The sequence below is a fragment of the Lipophrys pholis genome (genome assembly GCF_963383615.2).
Source record: "Lipophrys pholis genome assembly, chromosome: 12".
NCBI classification, from domain to species: domain Eukaryota; kingdom Metazoa; phylum Chordata; class Actinopteri; order Blenniiformes; family Blenniidae; genus Lipophrys; species Lipophrys pholis.
Genome location: NC_137641.1, coordinates 15172261 through 15190046, shown reverse-complemented (window position 1 = coordinate 15190046; position 17786 = coordinate 15172261). Strand labels below are relative to the sequence as shown.

Sequence of the window (17786 nt, the reverse complement as noted above, 5' to 3'; positions counted from 1 at the left end):
TCTTGGTGCAGTTCTTCTTCTTGTTAATTTCGGTGAGTTGTCTTGAATAAAATGCCACCAACGTGTGGCCCCCTTTAAAAAAAAAAAAAGTACACATTTATTGACTTGATGTCATAAAAAACTGCTTGTTGTGCCACTTTCTTAAGATCTTTACATGCTGCCTTTTGTGATTGGGATTATTTCATAGAAGAATGAGTTTTATTGGTACCAGAGGCTCAGTACAGTTGCATATTCCGTCTCTCTATCCTTCCAGCTTCCATACTGCTATATCCAGTTCAGAGTTAAACTATTTGAACTTGAAACTCCACAACGCAAAGCTTTTCGTGTTTATTTGATTATTTGAGATGATGCCAAGAAAACGCAACCGTAACAGTGTGCTGGGTTAACAAGTTGAAAACGGAACAGTGTTGACAATAAACTAAGCGGTGTAGTTTTATCTGACATCTGAGGATTATATTCTTTAAAAAATCACAAAACTTATTTATTCAAGATGATTTTCTTATATCTTGCCACAACTTGAAAACCAACGGAGATATGTTATTTTCTTACTCAAGGATTCTAACGCCAACATCAACCTTGTCGTATACAAACAGCCCGCAAATGAATTTGTGACATTTTTCAGTCCTGCAGCTTTAATCTGGAATTTATTCAATGTTTTTCATTTTTACTTTTGTGGTTGTATTGGTAGCAGCTAAAAACTCTGATAGGTTGTGTGAAGGAGTTCTTTTATTTACTCATTTGTAAAGGCATTCAAATAATCAGCTTTGACAGAGTGATTTCACCAGACTACCGGGTGGTTTTTGTTGGAAACACAACAACAAAAAAAAGCTAAAATAAGCCTGCAAGATAAAAAAAACAAAACAGCCTTGAGTGTGGCTCCTTTTTATCAAACTGCATTTTACCCTTCAACTTTCTATCGTCATTCTGTGATGATGCGAAGAACCGGTATTTCCGTTAATATGCCTAAAGTTAAAAAAAAAAAAAAAAAGAAAAGCTGTCCAACCATGATATCACACTACACTCTCACATGCTGTGTTACTCTATCGTATAGTTTTTGTCAACTTTCTTTTAAACTTGTGCTGAGGAGGTGTGCATGTCTGTGATCCGTCTCCCTCTCTTCTATGTTCTGCTTTGTTCATCTCCGATGTTTCATGTTGTTAATCAGCCAAATGTTTGAATCGAGACCCACTGTGGGACTGCAGGTGTAAATTTAGCCCGCGGATAGTTTTTTGTACAGCGCGTCAGGACGCAGCGTTTAGGTTCATTATGGTGCGACGTCTTTGTAAAAAAGTGAACGGTGATACTTTTTGTGGATAAACCTTCAAACAACCGTCACCTGAGTGAGGATGCCTCTTTTCTTCATCTTCAATTCTGATACATGATAAAGTTTCTCAGGGTAGAAATAATTTGACTCAAGGCCTTTGTCGTTTTGCTTAGAGTGCATTTATTTTCACAATAAAAGTGGAAAATTTGGATATTACGGCAAGCTCTTTTGTTACTAATATATTTATTTTAAAGCCACATTCCAATTAAACACAGTTTTTTTTTTTTTTTTTTTAAAGTTGGGATTTCGGTGGCTCCGAGCATTGTTGTCGTGTGTAAACGGACACCCAAAACTCATTGAAAGCTTTCTGTTTTCTTTTGAAATCATGGTTGGGCCTCAGTTTGTAAGTTCTCAAATTAGCGGGTAGAAAAAGTTGCAGAGGAGGCAGCATAACGTTTCTCTGTTGGTGCAATAAGTGCAAATCAAAGATTTTAGATCACAATCAAAGATATAAAGATATATAGCTGGAAATGTAAAATGTATAGGCGGTGCAACCTGAATGAAGCACTTTGAAACTGCTGAAGCTGTGAAAATGCACTATGTAAGAGAATTTCCAATGACCATTTATAATGTGAAGAACCAAAGTTTCATTCAAAAATAGTTATAACACTGGTCCAAATATCAACCTGTTGATTTAACGGTTGAGGCAACGATTGGCTCAATTATAGCTTAATGTCCAATTTGTAACGATTTCAAACAAACAATAGCTTTTATATTTGGATGTTGGAGAAGTTTACTGGTTCCGATCGCTCAGTCCAGAAACACAAGTCTTCTTTAACTCACCCAGCTTTTTGTTTTCAAGTTCATACAGGTCAGAAGTCCAGGGATTTCACGGTGTTGCCTCCTGCGGTGATTTCACATCTCTGCATTCATTTAACCGGTGAAGCTTAAAACTCGTGGCATTTCCAAGAGTTTCATAACTCATAGTGGCTTTCTTCTCAAAACATGGAGAAATGCGCTTTTGAGGCCACACCAGCAGAATGCCGGCCACGATAACAGAAGATAATATCTCTTTTTCCCGTGCCCTGCTTCTGACTTTCAGCTCTATTGCAAACTCTGTCATTGTGACGGCTAAGTTCCATTCCGGCAGTCGTCTCAATCTGGCAGAACAACTTAGCTGCAGACCAGGAGATGGTCAATCAGATATGATATTTCTAGGCTCAATTTTTCACAGTCAGCTCTGGATGCCTCTGACAGCAGAGCAGTCGCGTCTAGACAAAGTCATCTCAGCCGAGCGACTGAGCCGAGGAGGTACTGATGAATCCTGACAGAGCCTGTGGGCCACTGGTTTGATGTGCCCGCCTCCGGGAAGACGATCCCATCACCTTTCATCCAACTGTAATTAAGTGAGTCTAAAAATCAGAAGAGAGAATGGTCTTTGGTTGTGATCTTCCGGACAACGTTTGAAGTCATAATGTCCTGAGGCGCTGCAACAAAGAGGGATCATGTTAAAACCTTCCTTGGTTCAATTGTTCAGTGCTCGGAGGCTGTTCCAGTCAGTGAGGGGGAAAAAAAAAAAAAATGAATGTGGCGTAAACTCCCCGACACTGACTGCAGATCCCTTAAATTTTCTGATTCGGATCATCTGTCATGGAGCCCAGGGTAAAATCATCATGTTTACAGTCCAACTGTCACTGCTTTATTTCTTTATTTTAAAATGTATTTCCCTCTGTTCTACCGCCCACAGAACGACACGACACAAAAGCTTCGGCGGCACATTTTTTAAGTCTCTCTGAAAATAAAGCATGTCTCAGAGGATTTAAGGTTTGGGAACTCTTGAAGCATTTAAATGACAATGAGAAACCAATAACAAATGCTTCTACTTGTTGGGCAGCCATGGGTTTAAACTCTTTTGTGCAGGAAATTGCTGTAGCAAGAGAAGGAACAGTATGTTTAGTTAGACTGCATCTGTATCTAATATCTGGTGAGTGTAGGCAGAAGCAGGAGGGATGAATTCAGACACATTTATAGGAAAAGAAACTGTTGCGGTACATATAGCCTGTTCATCTCTGTTTTACCTGTTCATTTCTGAGCCATATACACCTCTGATATACCAAAATATTCTTCTGCTTTCTCCCTCAGCTGCATCAGTGGCTGAGAGAGTTGGTTATCAGTGTAAACCAACAACCGAAACGCAATGAAAGTTCTCAGTTTTCACTTGAAAATGTCGCGTAAACAGTGCCTAACTAAATCGCTTTATTGATAGTATATCAAAACATTGGTGGTGATGGTGCTAATCTTGAAAACAGTGATGATGAAGAAACCTATTTGATTGTTGTTGATATTACCTAGTAGAGCTTTAGAGAGAGAGGTTCACGTCACATTTCAAATTTATGGAAAACAATCAAGATACTTTCGTTCAAAGTTCACGGCGTTAAGCAGGTCGCAGGTGAAATGCTTCTCTACTGCAGTATTGAGGCGCTTCAGTGGAATTAATATTAGTTTTGTTACTTTGTGAATAATTAGTCTTAATTAAAAATCCTGCTCCAGCCTGAGCTTTGCTTTCTGTATTGTGTTTTTTTTAATTGGTTATCGAGACATAGCTACGTCTTTTGATTAACCTTCAACTTCTTGTTTTTTTTTTTATCTTCAGTCATATATTCTGCATCACCAGCTCTGTTACACGTAACTGTCGCAAAGTTCCAAGTATGAAGTTATGCATTCATAATGCCAGCGAGTTTAAAACGCCATGCACCCTGTTGCTCATTACTACTGCTTGTATCGGGAGTTATTCAGTTGATTACGCCAAAGCTCAAATACAAATCAGATTCAACAAAGGGATGGGAAGAGAAATCACAGCTGGCTGCATTAAGTGTTTTCCTTTTGACTGGTTCAAGAAAAATCATGGTTCAGTGGAGGAAGCCGCAGGGACTCTGAATAATTTAATTCCTGTTGGTTGCCGTAGAGGAATTCTCATAAAACACTTTATATTGTGTCGTATCTGATGTGAAAGAGTGTTAACGTGATTAGTGCCCTCTTGTCATTTAGGCTGATTCTAAAAAAAACTTATAAGACAATACAATTAAACTACTTGCTTTTAATCACTGAAGTTACTGTATGCTGATGGAACTATTAATATACACTGACATCGGTTGCATGGATCTCTTGCAGGATTGTTTTTGTGATGAGTAGCGTGTTTGACTTGGTGTTACTGAGACGTATACTTGGCGTAAACCTCAGTTGAACCTCACCTGACAGTTCTCTACTGCCGGTGTGTCCTTGAAGAGGATATTGAGTTGCAGTAGGTCCCCGAGTCGGTGGGCCGTCGAAAAAAAATCCATAAAGCTTTTACCGGCCCTGTCTGGCTCTGCTGGACCTTCTCTGTGTGACTGTCAATCGGGAATGAAGGTGTGCATTTTACTACCTATTTTACAACTTTTGCTAACTCTCTATAAAGTTTCCGTTTGCTTTCATCCCCTCTTGAAGGCGTACGAGATGTAGTAGCTCTGTTACCTGGTGCAAAAAGGTAGTATCTCCAGCAGTATGGACATGAAATATCAACAGTTTCACATAAGCACAGACGTGTCTGTTTGCTGAACCTGAAGCGAAGCACAGCCAGAGTGGACGTCAGATGATTGCGATCCAACAGTGGCCTGGATTGAGTGGTAAATGAGATGGGACAGGCACTTAGGAACTGATTAGACCTGCCAGCTTCAGTGTGTGGCCGCGTGTAATGACTGTGTGAGTGAAGCGTTTGGCTTCAAAGTGAGACGAGGGCTCGGGTTCACCGTAGCTTTGTGTGAGGTTCACACAAAGCGGGAGCAGCGTTTCAATCCTCCTTCATTATGTAGAAAATATGCATGACTAATGGTTGCATTGATTGTGGTTGATACCAAAGGATCACTCCCGCAGAGATGGATACACACAGACGAGCCAGAACAATATGACCGCTGACAGGTGCAGTGATACATCTGGAGTATCTCTTCATCACAGCACCAGTTGTTAGGTAGGTTATGCCAGGAAGAACATTTACATTTCACCAATTTTTATGTATAGAAGAACTCATCTATAACGTTGCTTTCTCAATGTAAAAGTGTTTTATTTTTATGCATTTTTGCCTTAGATTCACATCAATATTTCTTCCCTCAAGCTCCCTGTAAGACTTTAAATGCCAAGGTGGGTCCCGCTTACACAACATCTTAAAGAGAAAATTCTAAATCATGTTGCGTTTCAAGCAGCTCAACGGCTCTCAAGATAAAACGTTTCGAAAATACTTGGATTCTGTCTCTGAGGCCACCTCCATCACGTACTGATACCACTTTTTTAAAGTACAAGTATAAGTGCGAACCTTTCGCTACTCACCGATGCCGAATACGAGGAGTACTCATTAAGTGTCATAAAGTCTAAATCATACTTCATACGCAAACAATAGATGAACCTCTGCGTTGATGCTACACAAACCTCCAACAGCCTTACAGTCTACAGTAGGCATATACACTGTGTACTGTAGACTGAGCGAACAAGCTTGCTGTGTGCTGCCACAGACTTGGACTCGATACCCGAAGGCAGGTCTGGTAGAAGCTGAACCGCACCTGAAAAGATTCATAGATATAAATTGTCTCGCCTCATCAGCATTTCTGTAATGCAGCTTGGGGGCAGAGCTTGACATGTTTGTGATAATTCAGCACTAAAACACAGATAATATGTAACTGTCAAATGGTTGTCTAAATATTACAGTGAAATCCTCCAGGTCTTGTACATAACAAGGACGTGTGGAAATGGCATCGAGTGCAGCAGCTTCTAATCCCGCAATTATTTGTCCACTTACTCACTAAACATGACAGATTGATTGTGTTGCACAGTGTACAACAAGTAGGAGTGGACTGTTGGCTTGATGTCAAACACCACGTGCCCACAATCGAAAATAATTGATCTGCATGGGAAGGAAGCCCAGAAAGCCATTGCAATAAAACATTCAACTTGACAATCAACTCTGGACATTAGTAAATGTACATACTCCCTAAATGTTATTTTTGTAAATGCTTTTCTCCACTAACATGCTGCTAAAAGTTGTGAATCTTTTCCTGATTGAGACAAGTTATAAGCTGCTTGCCCGCACTGAGTACCGATACGAGTACTTGTCAAATGCCGCAAAGCTTCATTTATACTTCATACACAAACAATGCTATGCGTCACCGCGTCATTAATTAGTTCATGTTATGTTGACGTGGCTTCAGTCTGTGGACTATCGTGAGTGTTACACAGCACAAAATCTAATCCCAGAAGCTGTTTTTTATACATGTATTCTGATTTCTTGGGTTTCATTTGACTGATCAATTCTTTAATGCATTCAAATGTATTATTATTCTCATTATTATTATTATAAATTTTTTACCATGCTTTTTCAGACTTTTGATTCATGCATTTGAATGAACTAAAACAATAACTAATAGTCTCATTTATTTTATTAAAGGAAGCAAATAATGACTCACAAATCTGCTCTTGATTAAAATTGACTGAAACTAAAAAGTCAAAAGTAATACAAACTCCAGAACTATTACAACATTGTTCTCTCTGTGGCTTTTCTTAATTGAAAACTCCATATTGGTGACCTGTTCGTCGTGTGAAATATTTTTTTCCAATTGTTAGTTGGGTTCCAACCTGCTGCTACTCAAAAGTGGATAAAATGTATTAAAGAAGATGACGTGACAGTAATGTACCAGTCATACACTAATGGTGACCACGACCATGTGAGGTGCAACTTAAAGGTTCAGTGTTTTATTCAAAATAGATGGGGCTCAAACCTCTAAAAGTGGAATTGGAAGAACATTCACATTACCATCTAAACACAGACACCACTGACCCTTTTCACACAATGTGAACGTTTTCAATATTTAAAGAATAAAACTGCTAGTGCAGTTGATAATCTGCACTCGGTTTGGCTGTCAGAAGATTTCCAGGGGGCATTTATTCTTAGTTCTTGTCAAAACCTTGAACTTGTTGCATCTACTCTTCCATCCACCCATGCCAGTACCTTATGTAGACACTAGATGCTACAGGGACTCTCTCTGGGTGTCAAACATAAGGCCCATGGGCCAAAACCGGCCCACAAGAGGCTCCAGTCTGGCCCACGAGCCCGCCAATCAAATTGTAAAAAGTGGGTTTCACCCCCTGCTCTACACCATGTAGCAACCAATATTGTACTTTCAGACAGTAATGTAATAATTGTGGCCATTTTGAATGTAATAAAGCTTATTTTGTAATAACTTGCCAATACTGTAATAAAACAAGGAAAGATTTTTAACAACCATAATTAATAAAGGGCTGCATATATGCCTATACTATAGTATGTATCCTCAGTGAACAAATATGAGTATCCCGTCTATTTGAGTGAAGCAAATGACACAATACCTGGAAAAAAACTGTTTCTTCATATCTAGAAGATTCAGTCCTCTTCCAGTTGGCTGCAGTTAACAATTTATTAGATTATTAGCAACATGTTGTTACGATTTGGCTGTTGGTATATAATGACATTATTGGTTGTTACAGCCTAGATTCTGTTGGCTAACTTGCTAATTGTGGTCGCTTGAATGACTCAAGCCGTTACGCCACATTTACTCATCGACTCTCAAGGATTTATTCTCAAACAGCATCACGAGCGTACAAACTCTCTCTCAAGGCACACGGAGGACATTTTCTTTTCTTGAATGGAATCCGTTTGAAAATATAAAATGTATTCAATTTGTATTTCCTTTCATCTTTTTTTTTTTGTGACAGTATCAGGCAGCTATGTCTGTTTTTCTTCATCTCAAAACAAATGAGTCGGATCAACAGGACTTCATCGTGACGTTTCTCCTCCTTTATCCAAGCAGAGTCATAACGTTCACGCGATTATTCTCAGGTGTCTAAGCTCACTCTGGGTTTCTTTTGTGAATAGATCGTAGCAAGACAGCAGGAGATGTCTTCTTTTACCTTGCTCTCATGTGTTTTGTCTTAAATGTGCACATTACAGTCTTGAAAGGAGTGTGACTGCTCCTTGAGGAGTAAACATACTGAATGTCAACCTGAGGAGTTAACCCTTCAGCGGCTGTTTATGTTCATCAGCATGAAGGTTATTGCACTGTTGGCTGTTTTCATTTAATGCTGTCTTCATACAATGTGGCTGTGGGTGAAAATATTAGAAATAAACATGTCTCCTGTGAACTGTCCATCAGGTAAACCTGCAGTATTTGATTATAACTCGGGATGCACCGATACCACTTTTTTAAAAGGGAAGGACGAGTTCTAACCTTTAGCTGCTTGCCGGGACAGAGTACCGACACAAGTACCTATTAAAGGCCACAAAGCCTAATTCATATTCCATATGCAAAACAATGGGCGAAGACTAGGCGTTGCTGTTAACCACCTCTGCACAGCTCCAAAAGCCTTACAGTCTACAGGATGCACAGGGCAGTGCGTAGAGTCTATATACGCTGTGCTTTATATTTACTGCAGACTGTAGACCGAGGGAACGAGTTTGCTCCAACTCTGTTAATGAGTGTGTCAGTCATACTTTAATCATGTGTAGCATGCAGCATCGTTGGTGTGTGAGCCTCAAATCTCTTTATCATTTAGCATGTAGCGCAGCTTAGAGTAACATGCTGACCCGACTCAAACTGCATCCAGTGTTTCGGATTAACTGGTTTCCCTGTTAACTGGTGACTAACGCCTTTTACCGTCCCTTGTTGCTGCTAAAAACAGCAGATGTAAAAAAATCGACAGCTTGTTCTGACAAATGCTGTTTAACTGCATTTACAATTAAGTTTCAAAGTGTCATATCTTTTGTGATTCTCATATTAACATCGTCTGTTACGAGCAGCAACGAACTGGAAGCTTCTTTTCACATCAAATACTGTTATTGGCTGGATTGTCAGTGTACGCAAAACATGTTTGGTGGTGGGTATGAAATCTATACTGCGTTGGGGAAAAAAAAGTTTCTCACTGTGGAATTACTTAGTTATTATCATTTTGGGATCATAGAATAGTTTTGTGACACAAATAGTTAACTTGTCTTGCCTGATTGAAACTAGTTGATAAATATCTTGTATTTTCTTGGTCTTTGCTGAAGCCTGATTGCAACTGGTCAAATCCTACACCTTCCCATTTTGACCTTAACCAGAGCATCTTTGAAATGGACAAACAACTGCCTTGATGCTTGTTAGTCTTTACCACTTTAAATCAGATGCTACATTATGACAACATACTAATGCTATTGCAGCATCTCATTGGTCAAAGTTGTCATAGGTTTCTTTGGTACTCAACATGGCAGCCAATATGTTTTAAATAATTACCTGATTGTGGTTTCATCATTGTGAATTTGCTGTATTTAGTGTCAGTTTCATGGTACTAAGTGGAAACCTCCTTGCCTCTCAGCTTCATAGATTAACCAAAGGGTTTTCTATTGATCCCGGTTTCCTACGTTCAGATCTGTCGTCTGGTTCAAGAGATATTATAGGAAATGCAAGCAGAGTCACTCCGGGGGGGCTGGCACCCCTACGAAGTTCTAAGTGTGATCAAACCTCCCCTCCACGCTCAATGTTCCTCTTTATTGAGAATTGCATGGTAGGATGGGAAACTCGAGCAAGGAGTGTTATGCTTTATTAGGAAATTAAGAGTGATTACAGCCCCATAATACGTTTATGCTCATTTTACATCTGCGGGAGGCCAAAGCTTTGTTGATTAATACAAATGAATTAACACTTAGTCCAATTCTCCCTGGCTGCTTTTTAAACCTACCTTAACTAGCACATCTTACTTGTGCGATCAACAGATAAAAGTTGTGCTGCAAGTAACCCAGATTCTTCTCCAGTCATATTTAGAGGCACGTTTCTTTCCCTCCAATGCGATTTGTTTACCACATTTACTAACGAGCCACCAGCTCTCTGTGGGGACTTGCCACGTTATTGTTTTGTGACACATGGATGCTGTCAGGAAATGCAGAAAAACAAGGCGACAGAGGGAAAACGGGAGCACAGAGGCAAAGCCAATGTGAATAGTATCCGTTCCGTCAATGCAGAGAGGGAAGCTGTGGTTAATGGCATGTTGCTGAAAGGGTCATGAAATATCTCTCGAGGACTTATTCTTTGCCCCGTTGGTAATGCGGTGCACAAATGTGCAAAGCGCAACAGAAGAGTGTTTCATTAACATAGAAAAACAGAAGCTGAGAGAGAAAGCGCCACGGCTAGTTTTCAGAGTGAGTGTTACGATTGGGTGTTGAAGGCCTTGACAGATACTTTCATAAATTAACCAGCTTCTGGGAAGCAGCCGGTTTTTGCCCCGCTGACTGATTCCGTGCAGTGATGATCTTTGCCTTTGGCTTCTCGAATCAAACGCCTGCATCATTTCCTTTTATTAGTTTTATAGATATGGGATAATGAGACCCTACTTCATCAGCTGGAAAAGACAGAATTTCCTTCTGATGCATGGAGGCTGTAGTAATTATGACGGATGCAACCATGTGAGCCGGGAGGTGAAAATATAAGGAGGGAGTCCAAGAGCAGAAACTGAAGTTAAACCAAAAGTTAGGTATTGGAGACAGAGCAACATATGTGCATTAGTGTTGTTAACTTATCACAGTCAAAATCACATTTTCAGAAACCTAACAAAAACCCAGTTTTGTTGTCGAAGGATTAATACATTGCAATGAAATAAATGAATGATTAAAAAAATAAAAATGCGTTTTTAGATATTGAATATTTGTCTGAAAAAAACCTATAATGACGCTTGATTTGGCTTTATATCATAACAATTACCTTGGAGTATGTGCTTTCAAGAGCTATTAGCTGATATAAAGTGTGGTAACTAAAGGCAGAAGAAGCACAAGTGGCTGCTGTAGAACTCAAGGTCGACCTTCTAGTCTCTTCCCATGAGCAGGCCTGGAGGGAGTTAAACTCCTACTGCTCTTTGGGGAGTTTTTAGCTCGTGGATTGGCAAAAAAAAAAGGAATGTCATTCTAGTTGCTGGTTGTCCCTTTTCAACTATGACGATAAGCAGATTCAAAGCAGTGGATGAACGTATAAACTAGTACTTTAGTTTGAATACCACCACAATATTACCACTGCAGACAGTAAACACATTTTCGAACTGATTTTCATGAAGTGCTGCTTTGTTTGATAATAAACACCCAACCTCAACCATCATATTCGTAGTAGCTCTCCTGCTTTTCCTCATTAGAATTTCCTATTAACTTCCATCAAGGCTTTCAGATCCAATCATTCCTCATGGCGGTCCTCTTTCTGGCAGCAGGTGATTGGTCAGATACCAAAATTGGTTCTCATCAACTCTCCATTTCACTGAGCACTTCTAATTAAATAGATGTGGCGTAATAGGAAGAAATGACTTCAGTGCATCGCTTGTCATCAGCCGATAATGAGAGCTGACACTTGACGTTTGTGTCTCCTCAGAGTGAGCTGCCGTGAGTCCTGAGAACACCCGACGGGAGACAAGATGGCGTCCAACAACACCCTGCGCAGCTACTCCATCATCCCATGTTTCATCTTCGTAGAGGTGAGTGGCTGCGAGGCACGTGTTCATGGGATGAATCCTCACTTCTGAGAGGGGGAAGTGTACCATTTGTGTGTACGTGAGTGACTTTTGCCTCCAGTTTGTTTTTTGGTGCCTGTCTCCGAGGAGTTTGTGTGCGTGCGTGGGTTTGAATGACAATTTAACCATCATCAAATGGCCTCTTCTGGTAAATTATACACGGCTAACCAGAGCGTAAAGTGTTGGAATGAGTGCTGAGATGAATTTTTGTGTGTGTGTGTGTGTGTGTGTGTGTGTGTGTGTGTGTGTGTGTGTGTGTGTGTGTGTGTGTGTGTGTGTGTGTGTGTGTGTGTGTGTGTGTGTGTGTGTGTGTGTGTGTGTGTGTGTGTGTGTGTGTGTGTGTGTGTGTGTGTGTGTGTGTGTGTGTGTGTGTGTGTGTGTGTGTGTGTGTGTGTGTGTGTTTCAGAGTTATGCTTCTCCTCTATATTTAATTACTGTGTCAGCCCACAGTCCTTAATCAGAGCGATTTCTCTGGACACTTTCCATTATTCTTTATCTCTTTGTGTGCTCGTCTCTCTCACACACACTCCTCGAGGGAAGTGTCCTCCGTAGCAGTCCCTGAATGACGCTCTCTCTGCTTTCAACCTCCTACTTGACCAACCTTTACGTCTCATGCTCTGTATCAATGGCAGATTTTACCCAGGCATGCGCTCAGTGTGAAGGATGTAATTGAAATGTAACTACGAGTGCAAACGCAGGTACATCCAAAGGAAGCTATTGCTTTTGAGACGCATTTAGATGATGAAACACAGAAATAGTGTCTGTTTTGAATGTACACATACTGGCCACTTTATCAAGTGCACAGGTTTGACAGAGTGACCGGACCGGTAAAATGACAGCATGGTAATGTATAAATTACCTGAGTGTTTTTGTTTAAAGAAATACATGTCAATGAAAATGTAATGCTATATCTGACTTTTAGCAAAATCTACAAGTTTTAAATATAAATTCAGGAAGAGATGTACATAATCACATTGTGTTTGGTGATCATAGGCCTCCTGCAGCTTGACTCGGTTATTATGAGGAATGGCATATGCTTTTCCTGGAGAACCTCCACAGATTTGTGCAATCTATCTTTAGCGTCTGACATCAGCACTTACAAAGCCACCTGCAGAGCTTGTGATTTGGAATTCTTCAATACTTCCAACAATCCGGTCATCTGCTGCCTGTCAGTCGTTGAATCAATCTGCAGTTTTGTCATTTTTTTTCCAAACGGCACTTGCACATATTTTTCCTTTACAGCAGAATAATTGATGATAAAACATTTGGGAAGTTGCCTCAAACGCATCCACTTTCTTTAATCTGAAGGCTCAGAGAGCTTTAGGTTGTAGGAGGGAGCAACACGTGTTATTCTCAAAGAGAGCAATGTCTATTTTGATAAGACAATTTCCTTATTACACACTGTGGAGGCTTCTAACCATTTTCAAATAGTCTGGCACAACTGTAGAGGCGTGAATACTTTTTCCTTGTGAACATTGCCTTCAGCCATTGTCAGCTGGGTTCGGCTCCGTCCTCCCATGACCCTGAGTCACATGAAGTACCACAAAAGATGGATGGATGAAGACCCCATTAAGTTTTCTTTATGGAATGTTGACGGCCTTTGAGATGAATGGTTATTTGAATAGACGTGTCCTTACTGAAGGGACCCTGACATAATGGTCTTGAAGTGAGATGAGTGATTTGTGTAGACGCGAAGGTGTGTGTACAGTGGGAAAATAGTAGTTTACATCCGACGGCCTCTGTGTGGATATCTCAGGACTGTGTTGTTTTGTTTGCCGGTATCAATCAAATATTTTTGAATCTTTTTCTTTTATTCTTAAACTGCGTGACATCAGCAAGGTCATTCACATTGCATTGACTCACTGTGACCCCCTGAACACTTTGTACAGGAAGTGAATACTGGACGTTTTCCTAGAATCCCATAAGCAGATCTTTACTAAACGATTTGCTGATTTCATAAAGATTATGCTCACAAGCATTTCCAGAAAGTTAAAGATGATGATAGATAAAGCAGATAAGTAATGAAGACAGATGGATAACATCGTTAGAGCCATTAGCAGTAGGCCAAGTGGTGGAAAAAGATCAGTGAGAAACTTGGATAGTTTGTCAAGAGATGCCATGTACCTGGGAAAACATTTAGCATTTACTGTAACGATGTCAGTAACTACTGAGAAAGAGAGTGTTACCCTGACAAGAGTAAATAGCAGTGGTGAAATTTAGGTAGGAATGGACTATTCCCATCATTTACAGTATATGAGCACTATTATGGTGAAAAGCTGTGCTCGTTGAATATAAACTGCTGCATCGTGAAATTGAGACATACAGTTTGTGATGTGAAGGAGTGTAGAATGAAGAAATATATGACTTATTTTAAGCCTTCGTAATGGGATTGCTCAGCAGATATCAGAAAGACTGTCAGTTGATTTTTATTGAATGTGTAAGGTTTATTTCCAGGTCTTCTTATTATGTTGTTCTTATACAAAATATAGCTAAAATGGTTTTACACGGGGTAGAAATTGCTAATAAGTCTGAATTTGTTCCTTTCACCTTCCCTGTGTAAATCACCAAATGTATTCATTTGATAACATGTTAAAGAATTACTTTTATATTTATAACCTTTTCTGTTGTGATCCATAATCTTCTTCCTTGCTTCTTTAGAAGAAGCCTCATTGGAAATTGTCTGTTTTTTTTTTGTTTTTTTTCAGGAGGGCCTTGAAGTCAAGACATCTCCAATTATTGATTAGTTGGCGCAATCGATAATTTAAATTAAGCTTTGTGTTGTTGAACAGAGAGAGACGAGAGCTCGTCTGCCTCAGGCTGTTGGGTTATTTCTTTTCCAACATGTCTCAAAGGATTTCTTTTTTTTTTTTTTTTTGTGAACCACCCCCAACTCAAACGGTGTCAAGTTACAAACACTAGATGGTGAAAGAACAGATCTGGCACCATGTCAGCTCAATGTCACCTTAACTCCCACACATTCAAACATGTTAAACCACATTGGGGGGGATATCATGAAATGTAATGGACATATAGAAATAAATACCAAATACAAACCCATTTTCAAATCTGTTTTAACGTGAGCTCTTTTTTTATTTTTAGAAAATGTGACACATGATTAATCATGACAGGACAGTTTCAGTCCGTCTGTCAGACGACAAGCATTTTGCTCATTCGCAGCTCTCAGTGTCGTGGCTGCAGCTCAGGACCAATTGCTCAGTTGGGCTTTGCTAATCACGGCGATGCAATTTGTCTAATTAGTATGTAACTACCGAGGGTTTAAAGGTAACTAATAATTATGCTAATGCGAGTAGGAAAAAAAACATCTATTCAGTGCTACAAACACTGTTGATGCGTGGAGGAAACGCTTCGCCTCAGGCTGAAGGATGCACGGGAAGAACTTTAGTGCCGGTATGAGTGGACAAAATAATGATGCAAAGCTGTAAATACACTCCGATAGAGGATTCATTAAACAAACAGTGAGGAAGTTTGATTACTTCCTCCACCAAGTGTGTACATTTTTAAAAGCATTACTTTTTGGACCATCATATCTTTCTAGTCACTATTAAATCTCGGCTGTTTGAACAACAGAACATGTCTGACAGTGAAAAACGTCAAGTGATGATGCTGCTTGATTAGTACAGTTGCAGAACAGCGATTGGATGTTGGTGAGGCTTCACCAGGTTTTAAATGTTGGATTTTGGCTTCTGTTCTTTGTCTCTTAGAATTGCTCTGACTTTATGAAGCATATGTGGAAGACTTCGGTCCCGTTTACATGAGAAGGTTTTGAAAACGATGTAGTTACCATGCCGGGCCACGAGTTGGCGTTGTTCTTTGTTTTTGTAATGAAACCACACACACACATGCGTGCAGAGAACAATATGCTATGAACATTAACAACAGCGAGTACACGAACATTCCTATGGACAGACGACAGAGTTGGATCGCTTCTTGTGGTGTGTAGTACCCGTGCTTCAGAAGAGTTGTGTTTCCCCTGTTTCCACGTAGAAGGAGCGTTTTTCGAAAGGTTCCACCTCGGGGGCAATTTTCAAAGAGGGCTCAGAGCACCATTGTCGTGGAAATGGGCCCCCAATGTGCAATGTGAATTTTGCATTTCACTTGAAAATGTTGGTGTAATTGGGGCCTATGTGAGCATGTACCGATTAGTATAAAGTTGTTTCATCACATTGGGACAAATCCTGCCACCCTTACTAATCAGTATTGATAGCAGATCCATATTGACGCAAGTATTGATTCTGCTTGTCGTATCAAATTCTTTATCGAACCCCTTATTGATTTTGCTCGTCGTCCAAGCGCAGTTGTGGTCGTCTCTGAGCCGTCATCTTCCTCCAGATCCACTAAAATTAACTAACTGACAGAAACTTGATTTTCATGCTTCATTTACATTTTGGAACACGGAGCTGGTACTCGGACACTGGGAGCAAAAACACACTCCTGAAATCTAACGTTTGTTTGCCTCGCCTGGATGTTATAAGGACGTAACGCCGATTACAAACTGCACAACCGTCAGCTTTCTTTGCCAAATGCAACCACGTCTTTGACCGTATCTCGTGCTTCCAATTGCTGGAGTCTTGGAGTCGCAGTGTGTGACGTTATGCTGTGCAACGATGAGAAAACTGAGATTTATTAAGAGTAATCATGAAAGGAATTGATACGAGTCTCGTGTGAGATTCTGATGGAACTGGTGCTTGGTGCGTGGTGAAAAAAATCTGCATTTATGTCTTTTCATTCAGCATCTCGTACATATTTTATTGCATGAAGCAGCTTAATCTTGACGAAATAATCACCGCTTTGTCTCACACTGCAGCAGAGCATAGTCGGTGTCTGCTCAGAGAGTGTCTTGGTCCACAGAGTAACGAGCTCCAGTAACTTTCGTGGGCGTTTTCGCTCATTTCCCCTGTTTCTGCAGTCGTTTCTCTCAAAGGCATCCTTTCCATCACCCTGTCCTATTCTGTCCATCCCTGTTTTTACTCTCTTCCCCCCTTCTTAGATGTCTCTGTCACATCCTCGCAGTCTCATTTCTCTCCTTTCTTTCTCTCCTCACTCTCTCCCTCCTCCTCCTCCTCTCATCTTCCCAATTCTCACGCTGTCACAGCTGCTCTTTCTCTCCTCCTTTATCCTCCTCTCTGTTCCCCTCAGTCCCTCACTGCTCCTTTGTTTTCTCCTGGGTTTTCTTTCGTCTTTCTGTTACTCACCCTTCCTGTCACGAACACATCGCAGCAGAGGGACACGGTGGTCACGTGACCCAAAACGAAGCATCCCGATTGGAGCAGCCGGGCGGTGGAGCTCGGCGCCAGAGGCGGCGTGACAGGGAGGACGTTTATTTATGGTGATTTGTTTACTTAGTTGTGCAACTTGTTGCTTTTCCTCTCATCCGCTCCCCGATGTCCTCGCCAACGGGAGGACGGGAAGATGAAAGTGTGTAAAATAAGACTGGAGATGTGAGTGCAACAGGAAGGCGGGACATGAGTGAGGAGAAGGACGAACGAGAAGACGATGGAAGCAACAAGAGTGAGAGGAAGAGAATCGAATTAAAACCCACAGCTGCCGAGGCCTGCAGTGAGAAAAGGACAGATATATCTCGCTAAATGAGATTATATAATGCCAGGGCTCCAGGCTTTCATTAATCTAAAGTAACTAGGACTGCGGAGACTTGAGCAAGAAGAAAACCCTGGCTCCGCTCACTGGTTCTGTTTGCAGCCTCTTAAAACAGCTCCAATGCCAGAGTATTCTCAACGTGTCTTTCATCTACCTCACTTAATATTGTTGGTGTGGTGTAATAATTTCCTGGGTTGTCATTAGTTCAAAAAACAGAAAGAAGATGATTCATCTCCACAGGGAGAGATCTTTTTTTTTTTATCCGTCTTTCTCTTAGCTGTGCTGATGCAATCAAATTTTGACTTGGGGGGGTTCTAACAGGAGG

The 17786-nt window shown here is 40.6% G+C and overlaps 1 protein-coding gene across 4 annotated transcripts in view; it reads left to right on the top strand.

The window, feature by feature from the left end:
- plppr1 (phospholipid phosphatase related 1) overlaps positions 1–17786 on the top strand; it is a 64978-nt gene that overhangs the window by 10602 nt on the left and 36590 nt on the right. For all 4 annotated transcript variants that reach the window (XM_080477583.1, XM_080477584.1, XM_080477587.1 and 1 more), the window contains exon 2: positions 11707–11809. In XM_080477583.1, coding sequence (XP_080333709.1) covers positions 11750–11809 — 60 coding nt within the window. In that variant the 5' untranslated portion in view covers positions 11707–11749. The remainder of the gene's footprint in view (positions 1–11706; positions 11810–17786) is intronic.